This window comes from Eptatretus burgeri, chromosome 13 (assembly GCF_056783735.1).
Source record: "Eptatretus burgeri isolate ZD-2024b chromosome 13, Ebu_testis_v1, whole genome shotgun sequence".
NCBI lineage: Eukaryota > Metazoa > Chordata > Myxini > Myxiniformes > Myxinidae > Eptatretus > Eptatretus burgeri.
The window spans coordinates 63,989,080-64,002,782 of NC_140973.1; the positions used below are offsets into that span (position 1 = coordinate 63,989,080).

A 13,703-nucleotide genomic window follows, 5' to 3' on the forward strand; every position below is an offset into this window, starting at 1 on the left:
TCTCTGGGCCATCAGTTCACGTGGAACAATAAACTTCGAACATGTTCGGAGTATTCAGGCGCACACTTTATTACTTCATTGCCCTCGCTGAAGGAGAGGGTATTACATTTGGGTCCGTTTGTTCGTCTGTCTCTTTGCTTGTTCGTCTGTCTGTCTGTCTGTGTTTGTTTGTCCACACAGAACTTTCGTGTTTTTCTGTCAGATTGAGACGAAATTTTCACCGTCGGTGCAACAACTTCCCGTGCAGAATGTTTCAATGGTAATTATGACGTCGTAGGTCACGTGGTGTGGCGGCCATATTGGAAAAACGGGAAAAAAAAACTTTGGACCTCTGTATCTCTGAATCCGCACAAAGGAAAAAAATTGAGACTTGGTACAAGGCAAGAACTCCTCGTGGGGAATGAGTGTGGCTTTTTATGATGTCATGTGCCTTTGTTATGACGTCATAATTGCATATGTGGAACGTTACATCGAATCAGTATGAACGTTTTTGAGGGTCATCTCGGGATAAAATGGTCCAGAGAAGAAAAAAAAATGTCATGACGTCATCGGTCACGTGATTTGGAAGCCATTTTTTTTTGTTTTTTTTTTGTTTTAAACCTTCAAAAATCTCTGAAATGGCTGAACAGATCGAGGCGAAACTTTAGACGTATGACCACCTGTCCATGAAGAACATAAGGTTCACACATGTGATATCATTGGTCACATGGTTTATCAGCCATATTGGATTTACCTTTAAACCTCTAATGATCCATCCATCCATTGGGACCATACTCTCTGCAGAGCGTTGGTGCTGCTTAAGCAGTCTCCTTGGCTATTGGGCACAATCCTGGACGGGTCACCACTCCAACACAGTGTACCAGCAAGTTGGCACTCATTTCGCCGGATGACAGGCAGACTCAACCCCACCTGGTATTAATTCAACGGCTGAAGTGGATTTGAACTCAGGACCCTCGGATCCCAAGCCCACCACCCAAACCATTGAGCCAACACCAGGCTATAATGATACACTACTCAAAAGAAGTCCTGGTGAGGGTCTGCAACCTCTGATTGCTCTTTTTCTTGTTTCGTATGCAGCCTGTGGCTGCTGAATGCATCATTGCTGGGAGTGTGTCCATGCCACTCATGCAGTGCCCCCTACAGGTAAAGATCATGTAGTGTCCCTGGTCTTGGGCATTTATTATGATTCGTTCTCCGTCCCAATTGAGCTGACCTCTTCTGAAGACATCCCAGTGATCCTTCTTTGTCTATCCCCAATGTGTCCAGCTCTCTCTTTAAAAATAAAAAAATCTCCCTGCTCTTTTGTCCTTCTACCAGTTGTCACTACACAGTATGTCTGTTGGTTTTTCATCTTATGTTTTTATTTTGTCCTTTTGCAATTGTTAACCTCCGCCATCGAAGATCGGAGGTTACTGTTTTCACCCCTTTCTGTTTGTTTGTTTGTAAACAGTATTACGGAAAAACTCCTCGACGGATTTCGACGAAACTCGGTGGGGGGGGGGGGTAGGTATTGTCCAAGGATCATGGCATTAGATTTTGGACTTGGTCCCCTCCCCCAAAAAAATTGTTAGATAAATTTTTTTTTTTTGCATTTCTACATGTTTTAAGTGATTTCCAATCCCCCCCCCCAAAAAAAATTGTTAGAGAAAACAAAAAATTTTTTTTTTGCATTTCTATGTTTTAAGTGATTTCCAACCCCCCCCCCCCCAAAAAAAAAGATTTAGAGAAAAAAAAATTTTTTTGCATTTCTACATGTTTTGAGTGATTTCCAACTCCCCCCCTAAAAAAAACTTGTTCGAGAAAAAAAAATATTTTGCAACTTTTTTTTCAACAAGATCTCGATTTCTTTTTTTTTGCATCTCTACATGTTTTAAGTGATTTCCAACCCCCCCCCCCCCACCTAAAAAAAAATGTTGGAGAAAAGAACTATAACTCTGTGAACACTGTTGTTAACATCATATTTAATGAATAAGATATCAAGTTCACTTGAGTGACCCAGCAGTATTGGCGGCGGAGGTTTTGCACTCCCCCGAGTGCTCCCCCTCGAGTTGGGGCTGTATTTGTTGCTGTTTCGGTTTGGTGCGTGACGTCTGCGATTCACACCTGTTTTTGGAAGCTTTTTGTAAGGTGAGTGAGAGATACCTTTTCTGGCTTGTGTTCATGCTCGTGTACAAATTGTATTCGATAGTCCGTTGAACTTTTCACGTACTCTGCCAACTCTACAGTCGTCGCTCTGTTCACTTGATTGAGTCCCATTAGACCACCACCTCCTCCTTTCTTTGGCAGGTACATTCTCAGGATACATTGATTTTTGTAGAACATTTTGTGGATAGTGAGGGGTTTCCTTGTTCTGATATCTAGTTTCTGATTTCTGCTTGTGGCCAGTTTACTATATTCCCGCAGCTACACTGGAATATTGGAACTGCAGCTTGGTTGATGGCTTTGGTTTTGTTTCTTGGGGAGAGGTATGTTTTCAGGATCACCATCGTTCTACGCAGGTATTCTTTGGTCATTGTTTTGCGCATTTTTTTTTATGACATATTTGGTGGCCCTCTTCGACTCCCATGTATTTGTAAGATGCTTCATTGTCTAGCTCCTGTATTGTTGTATCTATATCGATTTTTATGTTGTCTGTTTTTCTTAGTCTACTTTGTACGAATGTATACTTGGCACACTTATCAAGACCAAATTCCATTTGTTGTTGTCAGAGTTTCACTAATTTCAGTCGTTCTGTCAATTTTTTGTCGTTCAAATTGTTTAAAATCGTTCATGTAGAGTAGATGTGTCACCTTTCTTCTTTCTTTGGACATTCTTTTATTGGATGTGAGCGTGAGTGTTATATACATTGCTGCTGCTCGCTTGTACTAACCGTAAATGGTACTAACCCCACACCTCTCATCCATGGCTATTTCTCATACTCCTATATATGTCCGCGAGTCCGATTTTACATTCAGGAACACAAGAACTATGGTTACCCATGTTGAAATTTCCACTCTTTTGTCAAAATGCTGAAAAATGGTGTTTAAAAGACTATTTGAATCACAGATTTCACTCCAGCAACAGCAGGTAAACACACACATACACACACACACACACACACACACACACACACACACACACACACATACACACACACACACACACACACACACACACATACACACACACACACACACACACACACACACACACACACACACACACACACACACACAGCGCAGGCGCAAAAGACCTCATTTAGCATTCTTACGTCATTTTGAAAATAGCATGCTTGGGCCGAGAGTCACGAGACTCTTCGTCATTCACTGAATCTTATTATGGTAACAGAAGTTTCTTACTGCAGATCCTCAAAGCCGTTTACTCTTCATTTCTGCACATTGTCTCGTTGGAAGGGAAACAAATCCTTTTCTGCGCTTCTTGGAAATGCAGCTGTGAATGTGCTGTGTGTGTTTCTTGGAAATCATTCTCTGTGTTTCAGGTTGACTGACTCTATTCGTTGCTTCACAAGTCGAATCAGCCGCAGATCATGAGTTAACGATGCGTCGATCTTCCCAAGTTGGGTATTGAAGGTCCTTGCCACCACGTGCTGTTGTCCCATGTATCAGAGAAACCGGTGCTGTCGATCTTCTTCTCCAAAAAGGAAACGGCTGATCTCAGGGGTGCTGCATGTAGGTAGACACCTGCATCATGTGGGATGGAAATAAGGAAGACCTCATGCAGGAGCCTCCACTTCTTGCAAGGTCTTCTGGCACAACCGGTCAACTCCCCGATTGGAGATGAGAAGTTGTGAAGTGGTTGTATATTATGTTGAATCACAACTTGCACAACCGAGTTGATCAGGTCGTGGTCCTTCAGGCTTGATCCCAAGCTTGCACTCCAGATAGGTCCACCACCGACATTGGTAGCCCCATCATAACACTGACCTCAACCTCATCCGATGTCAATCAGAATAGAACCATAACGGATGTGGATCCCTTACAAATAGTAAAATGGAAAGCATCCCAAAACTCAAGGCCATTGCGCACGCGTCCGCTTTGTCATTGAACTAAACTTGAAGAAAACAAGTTTACAACTAGAAGGGCACTCAGTAGAGCGCATACCTCCGCCCTGTAATGCCTGATCCACGAGAACATATCTGGCCCAATACATTTTTGAGATATCGTGCTATATATAGTTTTGAGTCCTATCTCTCCATGGTGAAGAATCACTTTAAAAATTCTATTAGTCGGATCTGGATCTGGATCTGGATCTGGATCTTCACCAAAATCTAATCAGTTCGTCTTTGTCTCATACACTCAACCTGCCCACCAAATTTCATCCCAATCCATCCACAACTTTAGGAGATATCCTGCACAGACAAACATAAAGGGGTGAAAACATAACCTCCTTCACCTTCGGTGGCAGAGGTAACTAGAACCAGCAATCAATGATTGCAGATCCTCAGCAGGACATGTTTTGTGTGGTTTTATAGTACGTATTTTATAGATGTACTCGCATTCCAATTGTACCAAACATACTTTATGTATCAGACGTACTTGTATTCTAATTGTACATACAGTAGTATTTTATAGAGGTAACGATTGAAAAGGGAGGCCGTGTAACAATGGTTACCACTAGGTGGTGTTTGTGGCCTACGTTAGCACATTCTATGTGGACAAACAAATAAACAGGCCCAAAGGCAATACCCTCTCCTCTCCTCTGGTGAGGGTAAAAATGTACATTTTATTATGTGCAGGTGTATTTGGGGGAAAGCTTATACCTCTTGTGGGGTTTGTTTCTACAATTAGTACCCCAATTTTTGAATGATGCCACAGAGTTTCTAAAGCCCCAACCTAATTTTAAATGTTATGACCTAATTATGGACCATTTAACATTTTTCACCATAACTCGACAAAGCTTTGTCTGATCAGAACAAAATTTGCCTCTGTGGATAACCCAGAGGAAGGCTTATTTACACTTAATTTACATCATACCCCTGCAGGTTGAAGGTCAAGGTCAAATGGCGGTCTGATTTAAAAAAAAAGAAAAAAAAAGTTCTTAATTCTGCCAATACTGAATCTCAGAGGTCTTTGCCTTCCAAGATAATCTTGTATCACAATTGTGCACCTGCAATTTGTTTCATATTTTTGACATACTTTTTTCGGATAGTGACCAAATTAACAAAAAAACACTTTTTTTGATCATAACTTGAATAATGTTTATGATGTTGAGTTTTATGGATAGAGTGTGGATGGGATCACATTTTTGTAATTTACATTCTTTCCTTATACGTTGATGGTCAAGCTCATATAGCAGTCCAAACAAAATATTGCCATCATTGGATCATGGGCACCGGGGAAGGCTCATCATTGGCGATTGCTTTGTGATCGCAGACATCTTGTTTAATTGGTTTTCTCGACATTCTCATCATAAAAGTTTGTTAAACACTTGATGACAAAAGATCAAATGGTAAAAAAAAGTTATGGCCTGGGCAGGCAGACAAACAAACAGGGGTTATAGACCTGTACTTGTGAAATCAGTCACTGTGACCTTGACCTTTGGACCTCAAAAAACAATTGGCATCTATCTTTTGAGTGGTGAACCAATATGCAAATGTCAAGTCAATCAAATGAAAATTTATAATCTTACGTGACCTTTGGCCTTTAGACCCAATTATTCATTAGTCTTCTCCATATGCTCATAATAATGGTTTGTTGAAAAATTGGATGACAAAACCTCAAATGGGGAAAAAAAGTTGCATGGGAGGACGGGCTTATAACGCATTAGCATTGGTCAGACTCACAGCTCTCTTTTAAAATCCCCACAAAAAAGTTATTCGATGGAGAAGTATTCCTTATAATTGATGTAAAAGATATCCCAAAGTTCTCTGCCTTTGTCCTGGATGAGATTTCTGCACAAATCCTTCCACGAGCCTTTTCATTAATTTCAGGCTCATTGTGATGATGGGATGCTCATTACATACAAAGCAGACAGACAAGTGCAGTCTATTTATTACCTCTGCCATCAAAGGTGAATGTTTTTCACACCTGTTTGGCTGTCTGTCTGTGAGTAGGATATCTCAAATGTTGTGGATGGATTCGGACAAAATCTGGCGAACAGATTGGATGTTTGACAAAGACAAATCGATTAGATTGGGATGCAGATCCAGCCTGGCAGAGGTATGCACTCTACCTATATATGCAAATAAAGCAGAAAACCTCCTCGTTTATGAAAAGGAAATGAATGCAATTCGTCTGTTGGGAATGAAAAAAATAAATAAATACACAAAGACCTTTTGGAAGTCATTTTTCTGCCAAAACGTCTCAAGTGAATGAATATTAATCAAACCCCAGCTTGTGCAAGGATTATAAATCTGAAACAAACAAAGTGAATGAAAACAATACAGAAGTCAAACATTAACAAAAGGTCATTTATTGAAACCTCCTCTTGGAAGCTCAAATATTAACAGGTAAAAGCAAAAATACCTCTTTAAAAAATGTTAGACAGCATAATGTAAACATCCACCTGCTACCGGCCAGTATGACTTCCACTTTGGACGGTTGGGGAACGTGCAAAGACAATCAACTACTTTAAAAAAAAAAAAAAAATCTTGATATACCTAACCACTTTAAACCCATTCATTGCACAAACCTCTCACCCTCATATAGGTAGACTTAAAAAGGAAATCACATTACAGGTGTGGGGGGGGGGGGGGTGAGACATGTGAGCAGTGGTTTAATTATTGGAATAACGGATTATTAAATAAAGTTATATAAAAATGTACATAGTGCAAAATCGAGCAAAGCTTCATGTGAAAATGAGAGTACCAATTATGGTCGGAAATAGATTACATGACAAAAGGGGGGGGGGTTATTGGGGGGATGCCCACGACAGCTTGGCGAGCATGAATGCCCGCTTGAGCTGCTCGTAAGTTACAAACATGACGATGTTCCAGGAGCCCAAGCGCAAAAACGATGGAACAAACCTGGAAGGTCACAGACAGGAGGAAAAAAAAATATATATATATTGTTACTTCTTGTTCCATTAACGATGAAACGTCAAAATCCCAACAACGTGAATTTATGGAGAACAATCAATCACTTCACAAAGCACAAAGAATAAGCACTCTTTTCATGTTTTTAAGATGCATAAGAGCTGCTGGGGCAGTTTTTCTTTGGCTAAAGGGACCCAATCCTGGACGGGTCGCCACTCGATCGCAGGAGCAGGACACTCAAGTGGCTCATTCTTCCCAGTAAGCAGGTACTCATTTTGCCGACCTCAGAAGGATGACAGGCTGAGTCAACCCACTTGGTATTTTAATGGGTCGACAGGGGCTCAAACTCAGGACCCTAAGATCTTGAGCCAGCCACCTTAACAGTCAAGCAAACACCAGACTTTCAATAAGCACAAAGAGGATTTTCTTTTTTTATAACGAACTGACACCAGTTTCCATGGGTTGGTCAGATACCCTAGGCCTAGAGGTATGTGCACTTGCCTCTGAGCGGTCTAACCCCGGGTCAAATCCCGACCCAGCTATACACTGCCATCCTCGTGTTTCCCAGGCAAGGGGAGACACCAATGCGTGTGCCGTCAATAAGAAGGACGTTAAACCACACGATCTGTCTGCCAGCACGAGCTAGTGCATGTTAAACATCTCACAGCGTCTTTCATAAAGAGTAGATGATTTATCTCCAGGACCCTAAACAAATTACAAATTCCTGCGTAAATCACCGTCTGTCGAATGCCAGACCTGAGCAGCCGGTTCGTGAAAGACTTGGGACAAAAATGTTCTTCTGCCAAACACTCCCCCCCTCCTCCCCCAACTCCCAAGAAGGTGGAAATCATTCGGGCCTTAAAAATAGTAGAAACAGTAGCAATTTCATCATCTGAGCAATTCAATCTTCTCATATTTAGGATGTCGTTACAATACATGATCGAAATAGGGCTCACCGCACCAGCCAAGCATAAACCAAACAAATAGATGAAAATGTTAATTTACCCTTTGTAGAACGCTGTCGGGCCTTCAGTCCTGAACATGAGGTAGGCACAACGCACAGCATTTTTGTATTGGCCAGGAGCAGAATTCATATATCTCGTCTTCACAACATCCACAGGAGAGGCGATCACCGTGGTGCAGAAACCGGCCCCAAACGCGGACGTTAAGTGGCAGGGAAGGTTGTCTGCAAAAGAGAGGAAAGGAAAAAAAACATTCAAACAGCTTTCAGTACAAACACCCACAGCGTGAGAAGGTAACACTACACAAGGTTGGATTAAACTGAAGAGGTCAACATTCAGAATGGCTTACAGTGAACACGCTGCAGATCCGTGTCACCTTTAGAACCAACCAAGTTGGGTCACCTGATCAACGTCGGCTCATTTGGACGTTAATAAAGCTTCACGGAATCGAGGAGATTATCATCGAATATAGATCTGGGCATGCGTGAAGCAGGCAGGGTTCGAGGTTTACGGCGCCGAACATGCAGTCGAAGCTACAGCCCTCTCCTGGCCGAGGGAGTGATGCGTCGAGACCATGTGAAATGAGGGGCGGGCATCCGTCACGTGACGTTATGACATGAGGTCACTGAAGACGCTATTATTTCATGTTTTCACATCAGTTTGAGTAAGAAATGAAAGTTTTTTTATTATTATTTATTTATTTGTTTTTATTGTGACGACCTTCCACGTGTGAAAATAATGCGGAACACCAAATGTCGGGGAAATTCACCTGGGGGTTTGGAAACATAGCGAACAAACAAACACTCACATTACATTTTGATGTCCCATACTCCTTACAGAGCGCTGATGCTGCCAAAGCAGTTTCTTGTCTAGGGTTATGATGGGTGGTTTGCTATTGCCTTCCCAGCATTGTTTGTCCATGATTAATTCTTTTAAATGTTGAGTGTCAAGCAAGGAAGCAGCACATATCATTTTAAAAAAGTCTTTGGTATGATTCAGCCAGGGTTTGAACGACCCACCTTCCAGCCGCAGAGGGGACACTCCAAGCACTACGCCACCGAGTGCGGTAGATGTATATTTTTTCCCAATTGATTAATCCAGTTTGGATTGCCAAAAGCAAAGTTTAAAAAGTAGAAGCAGGTGGTGTCTCAGTCATTTCCCTCTATCCCAACACCCAACCCACAACCTCTCCCCCCCCCCCCCAATATAAATAGATCACCACTCACCAGTCATCAATTTGTACTTGAGTATGGCATCCTTGATGATATCGTAGGTCACCAGCTCTGCACAGTTAACCACTGCATTGCGGGTGATATTTGGTCCAGTTCCTGGGGAAGATGATTATTAATTAGTTTCCTGTATTGTCAACCCAACGCAGGAGACAAAAGTTGGGACGGCATGAGGCAGTTCGGGTATGGAGACGACTTGCCTTTCCAGAGACCGCGCACCCCTTCCTCACGGGCGATAATGCGGTATGCCTGCATCGTTCCGCTGTAGCGCTTGACGGACCCGGCGGTCCTCTGTTGGGCTTGGAAGCGCACTTTCACGACGTCGGTGGGCTGAGCAAACGTCACGGCCATGGCGCCGGTCGTGCAGCCGGCGAGAATCCGGGACCCGAGGCCCACGTCTGAAACAGTATGGAGTGAAACCGTTTACACTACAACATTGGGTCGCTCAGAACATAAGGATAAAGTGATCCACAATTCGTGGTACCGCCATCGAAAGGGAACCACCAATTCCTGCCCATCCTTCATACGCATCATTTGAAACATAAAAGAGGGGAAGATGATTCCAAATAATGGCAATTCGACACACAGCTCAAAAAAAGATACCATTCTCTTAACCTACGTTCAGCACCACTGGTGTAAAACGCCTTCACGGAGTCGTACAGGCCGATCCGCACAGATGCGAAGCTCATTTGTCGCTGCAGCCCAGCCACGAGGCCGTTGTACAGCGAGCGTGGACCCTCGGTGCGTATCATGGTGGCGATCGTGCCAAACACGCCATGGTACTGCCCGGCGACAAGCGCGCGTGAACCTGTGCTCAGAGTGAGCGACTCGCCTTGGATCTAGGTAAACCAAAAGGGAGAAACAAACAAATGGTTTGAAAAACCTGAAAAGCAGGAATAACAAGCACACCAGTTAGAAATATTTCAAAGTTCAGAAGGGCATCATGTGCAAAGATACTTCAAAACACTCACGTCATTTCCAGGACAATCTTCAAACAAATCACACTAAACAAAAAGCATGAAGGTCTTTTGGGGGGTTACGTACGCGAGAGCCGGGTCGACCTGGTGTTTTGCATCCTCATCTGAATCCGACTCTCGATGCTCGGTAACCCAGGTACAAATCCCGTATACTTGTGGATTAGTCCATCGTACACTCAGGTTTTAACAATTCATGTTAAAATACATCAATGTTTGCAACCTGAACGCCATTTACGTACAAGCTCCACCACGAGGCGGTCACCGAGGAAAATAAATGAAACACGCACACGCACATGCACACGTCTAACCTGCAGGCGGACTTTGGCCGTGTCCAGGGGGAAGGTTATCAGGTCGGCGATGCAGGCGGCTGTGCCCGCTCCCACGAACTTCACGCCGGCCGTTGGGGCAACATCGAGAGGCTTAAAGCCCACCATGGCGACTTTTGTCTTCTGAGGATATGGAAATGCGTTTGAACAGTGGCAATACGATCTGCTCCGGAGATGATCACGCCGAGCTGCTCGACTCTTTGGCCAAGACCCTGAAAGAATGAACATTTAACATTATTGGCAATGACGTTTTGGGTATTTTTTTCGCACGACGATCAAAGAGACGACACATGGGTCCGAATGAGACTCCCTCGACATAACTATAATCCTCATTATTTATATAATACCAAAGGTGTGGGATCATGTCACTCACACAAAATTACCAATCACCGGGCTGGCTGCATGACCATTTAACGGACCACAAGTGAGTAATACAACAGAATACAGATTCAATACCACATTGCCCATTTTGGTAGGAGAGGGACATGGCAGACCATGGTCTGATGTGATGGTGACCCAAGATTGGTGTCACCGTCTAATGTGGTTTGGCCTCAGTAGCCCCAGATAGTCACAGTCCTATGTGGTTCGGATATATTAGTCAAGGACCAATCTAACCCGACACCCTTGGAAAACGTTGATCAAGATCTAATGCAGGCCGAGACCTCACCACCAGTCAGTCGCCAGGGTGACGACGCTAAGCTGCTTGGATGACGTCACGACCGCTGTATTGCATGGACCCGGGTGTTTCTGCGAGAATATCTTCCATTAGGTAAAAGGCCAAGACCGCCCCAATACCATAACAAATCGTACTCGAACCAGTGTGAAGAGCTGTGGAGTGCAAGGGTGGCAGCGAAACATGGTACTGTAGATCTCCAATGTGGAGCGACATCGCAAACCCCGTCCCCTTTTACCGGTGTGTAACCCACCTGTAACCTGCCCCTCTTACCGGTGTGTAACCCACCTGTAACCTGCCCCTCTAACCGGTGTGTAACCCACCTGTAACCTGCCCCTCTAACCGGTGTGTAACCCACCTGTAACCTGCCCCTCTAACCGGTGTGTAACCCACCTGTAACCTGCCCCTCTTACCGGTGTGTAACCCACCTGTAACCTGCCCCTCTTACCGGTGTGTAACCCACCTGTAACCTGCCCCTCTTACCGGTGTGTAACCCACCTGTAACCTGCCCCTTTTACCGGTGTGTAACCCACCTGTAACCTGCCCCTTTTACCGGTGTGTAACCCACCTGTAACCTGCCCCTCTTACCGGTGTGTAACCCACATGTAACCTGCCCCTCTTACCGGTGTGTAACCCACCTGTAACCTGCCCCTCTTACCGGTGTGTAACCCACCTGTAACCTGCCCCTTTTACCGGTGTGTAACCCACCTGTAACCTGCCCCTCTTACCGGTGTGTAACCCACCTGTAACCTGCCCCTTTTACCGGTGTGTAACCCACCTGTAACCTGCCCCTTTTACCGGTGTGTAACCCACCTGTAACCTGCCCCTTTTACCGGTGTGTAACCCACCTGTAACCTGCCCCTCTTACCGGTGTGTAACCCACATGTAACCTGCCCCTTTTACCGGTGTGTAACTCACCTGTAACCTGCCCCTCTTACCGGTGTGTAACCCACCTGTAACCTGCCCCTTTTACCGGTGTGTAACCCACCTGTAACCTGCCCCTTTTACCGGTGTGTAACTCACCTGTAACCTGCCCTTCTTACCGGTGTGTAACTCACCTGTAACCTGCCCCTCTTACCGGTGTGTAACTCACCTGTAACCTGCCCTTCTTACCGGTGTGTAACTCACCTGTAACCTGCCCTTCTTACCGGTGTGTAACCCACCTGTAACCTGCCCCTCTTACCGGTGTGTAACTCACCTGTAACCTGCCCTTCTTACCGGTGTGTGACTCCACTCCACGGCCTTAACACAAAACAGGAACCCAAAGTTAAAGGAAAAAAAAAACAATTCTTTCCCGAACCACGTGCTTCCCGCTCAAACCGCAGGGAAACCGGTCAGATCAAAACCCGGACTGGAACTCTCACCCACCGGAACTGATCAGCACAAACACCCCCAAAACACCAAGCTGCTACTACTACGCCGGGTCTCCTGTTGATCCAAGTCGATAAAAAGGTCTTCTCTCTGAACCCCACGGACCAGAGGCCGATATACTCACGAGTCGCGACCCAGGGGTTGGAGAGCAGGGGGGGGGTCACGACCCCGGGGGTCGCAAGTTTTGGAAGGCGCAGATGAAACACTCACGTGGAACGGAATTTGATTCGAAGTTCGACTTGAATGTGCGAGACGTATTCCTTGGGTCTTGGGAGATCCTGGTTGCTCGTCCTGGTAAGCCGAGACTTACTGGGTGACAGAGCAAGGCGGCTTTATATGACAGAGTTTGTGCGATGCGCTTCGTGACGTAGCAGAGGGGAGGAGGAGGAGGAGGAGGAGGAGAGGGAGGACGACTCGTCCATCCAACTCCGATTTTTTTCGGTCAACGTCACGTCACGTCACGTACGTCACGGCGTCGCGTCATCCCTCGGGTCCTCCATCACGATGATATCGCATTTCGTAATCGACGCTTCCTCCGCCATTTCTTACGAAGTTCGGCGAACTTTATAAAACATTTCACGATAACACAACCACAACCTCTCCTCTCCAATACAACCACCACCACCCCTCCCCACACCTTCCAACCCCTCCCTGTAACCTTCCAACCACCACCACCACCATCACCACCCCTCCCCACACCTTCCAACCCCTCCCTGTAACCTTCCAACCACCACCACCACCACTCCCCACACCTTCCAACCCCTCCCTGTAACCTTCCAACCACCACCACCACCATCACCACCCCTCCCCACACCTTCCAACCCCTCCCTGTAACCTTCCAACCACTACCACCACCACCACCACCACTCCCCACACATTCCAACCCCTCCCTCATCCATTGTCATGCACACTGACCCCTCCCCACCCTAACATCCTCCTCTCTCCACACACCTCCCTCCCTCCCCCACCCTAACATCCTCCTCTCTCCACACCCCTCCCTCCCTCCCCCCACCCTAACATCCTCCTCTCTCCACAACCTCCCTCCCTCCCCCCCCACCCTAACATCCTCCTCTCTCCACAACCTCCCTCCCTCCCCCCCCCACCTTCAGACACATTTGAGGTTGGCTCACCTTTCACCTCGACCCTGTTTACAAACTATGGAGTAACAATTCGATTTATCAATGTCTTTGTC

General features: G+C 45.4%; 1 protein-coding gene across 2 annotated transcripts; it reads right to left on the bottom strand.

Annotated features, from left to right (window-relative positions):
- Positions 1 to 6,395: 6,395 nt before the first annotated feature.
- Positions 6,396 to 12,879, bottom strand: UCP2 (uncoupling protein 2). 2 transcript variants are annotated; one of them, XM_085852791.1, is made up of 8 exons: positions 12,722 to 12,877; positions 11,135 to 11,295; positions 10,450 to 10,679; positions 9,784 to 10,003; positions 9,365 to 9,562; positions 9,162 to 9,263; positions 7,979 to 8,159; positions 6,396 to 6,964 (listed from the first exon to the last, which is right to left on the bottom strand). In XM_085852791.1, the coding sequence occupies exons 3-8, from the start codon at positions 10,573 to 10,575 to the stop codon at positions 6,850 to 6,852; spliced, it is 942 nt and encodes a 313-aa protein (XP_085708917.1). In that variant the 5' UTR covers positions 10,576 to 10,679; positions 11,135 to 11,295; positions 12,722 to 12,877; the 3' UTR covers positions 6,396 to 6,849. The 2 variants fall into 2 exon arrangements, with proteins under 2 accessions (XP_085708917.1, XP_085708916.1); XM_085852790.1 differs by lacking the exon at positions 11,135 to 11,295 and having other exon boundaries at positions 12,722 to 12,879.
- Positions 12,880 to 13,703: the final 824 nt, after the last annotated feature.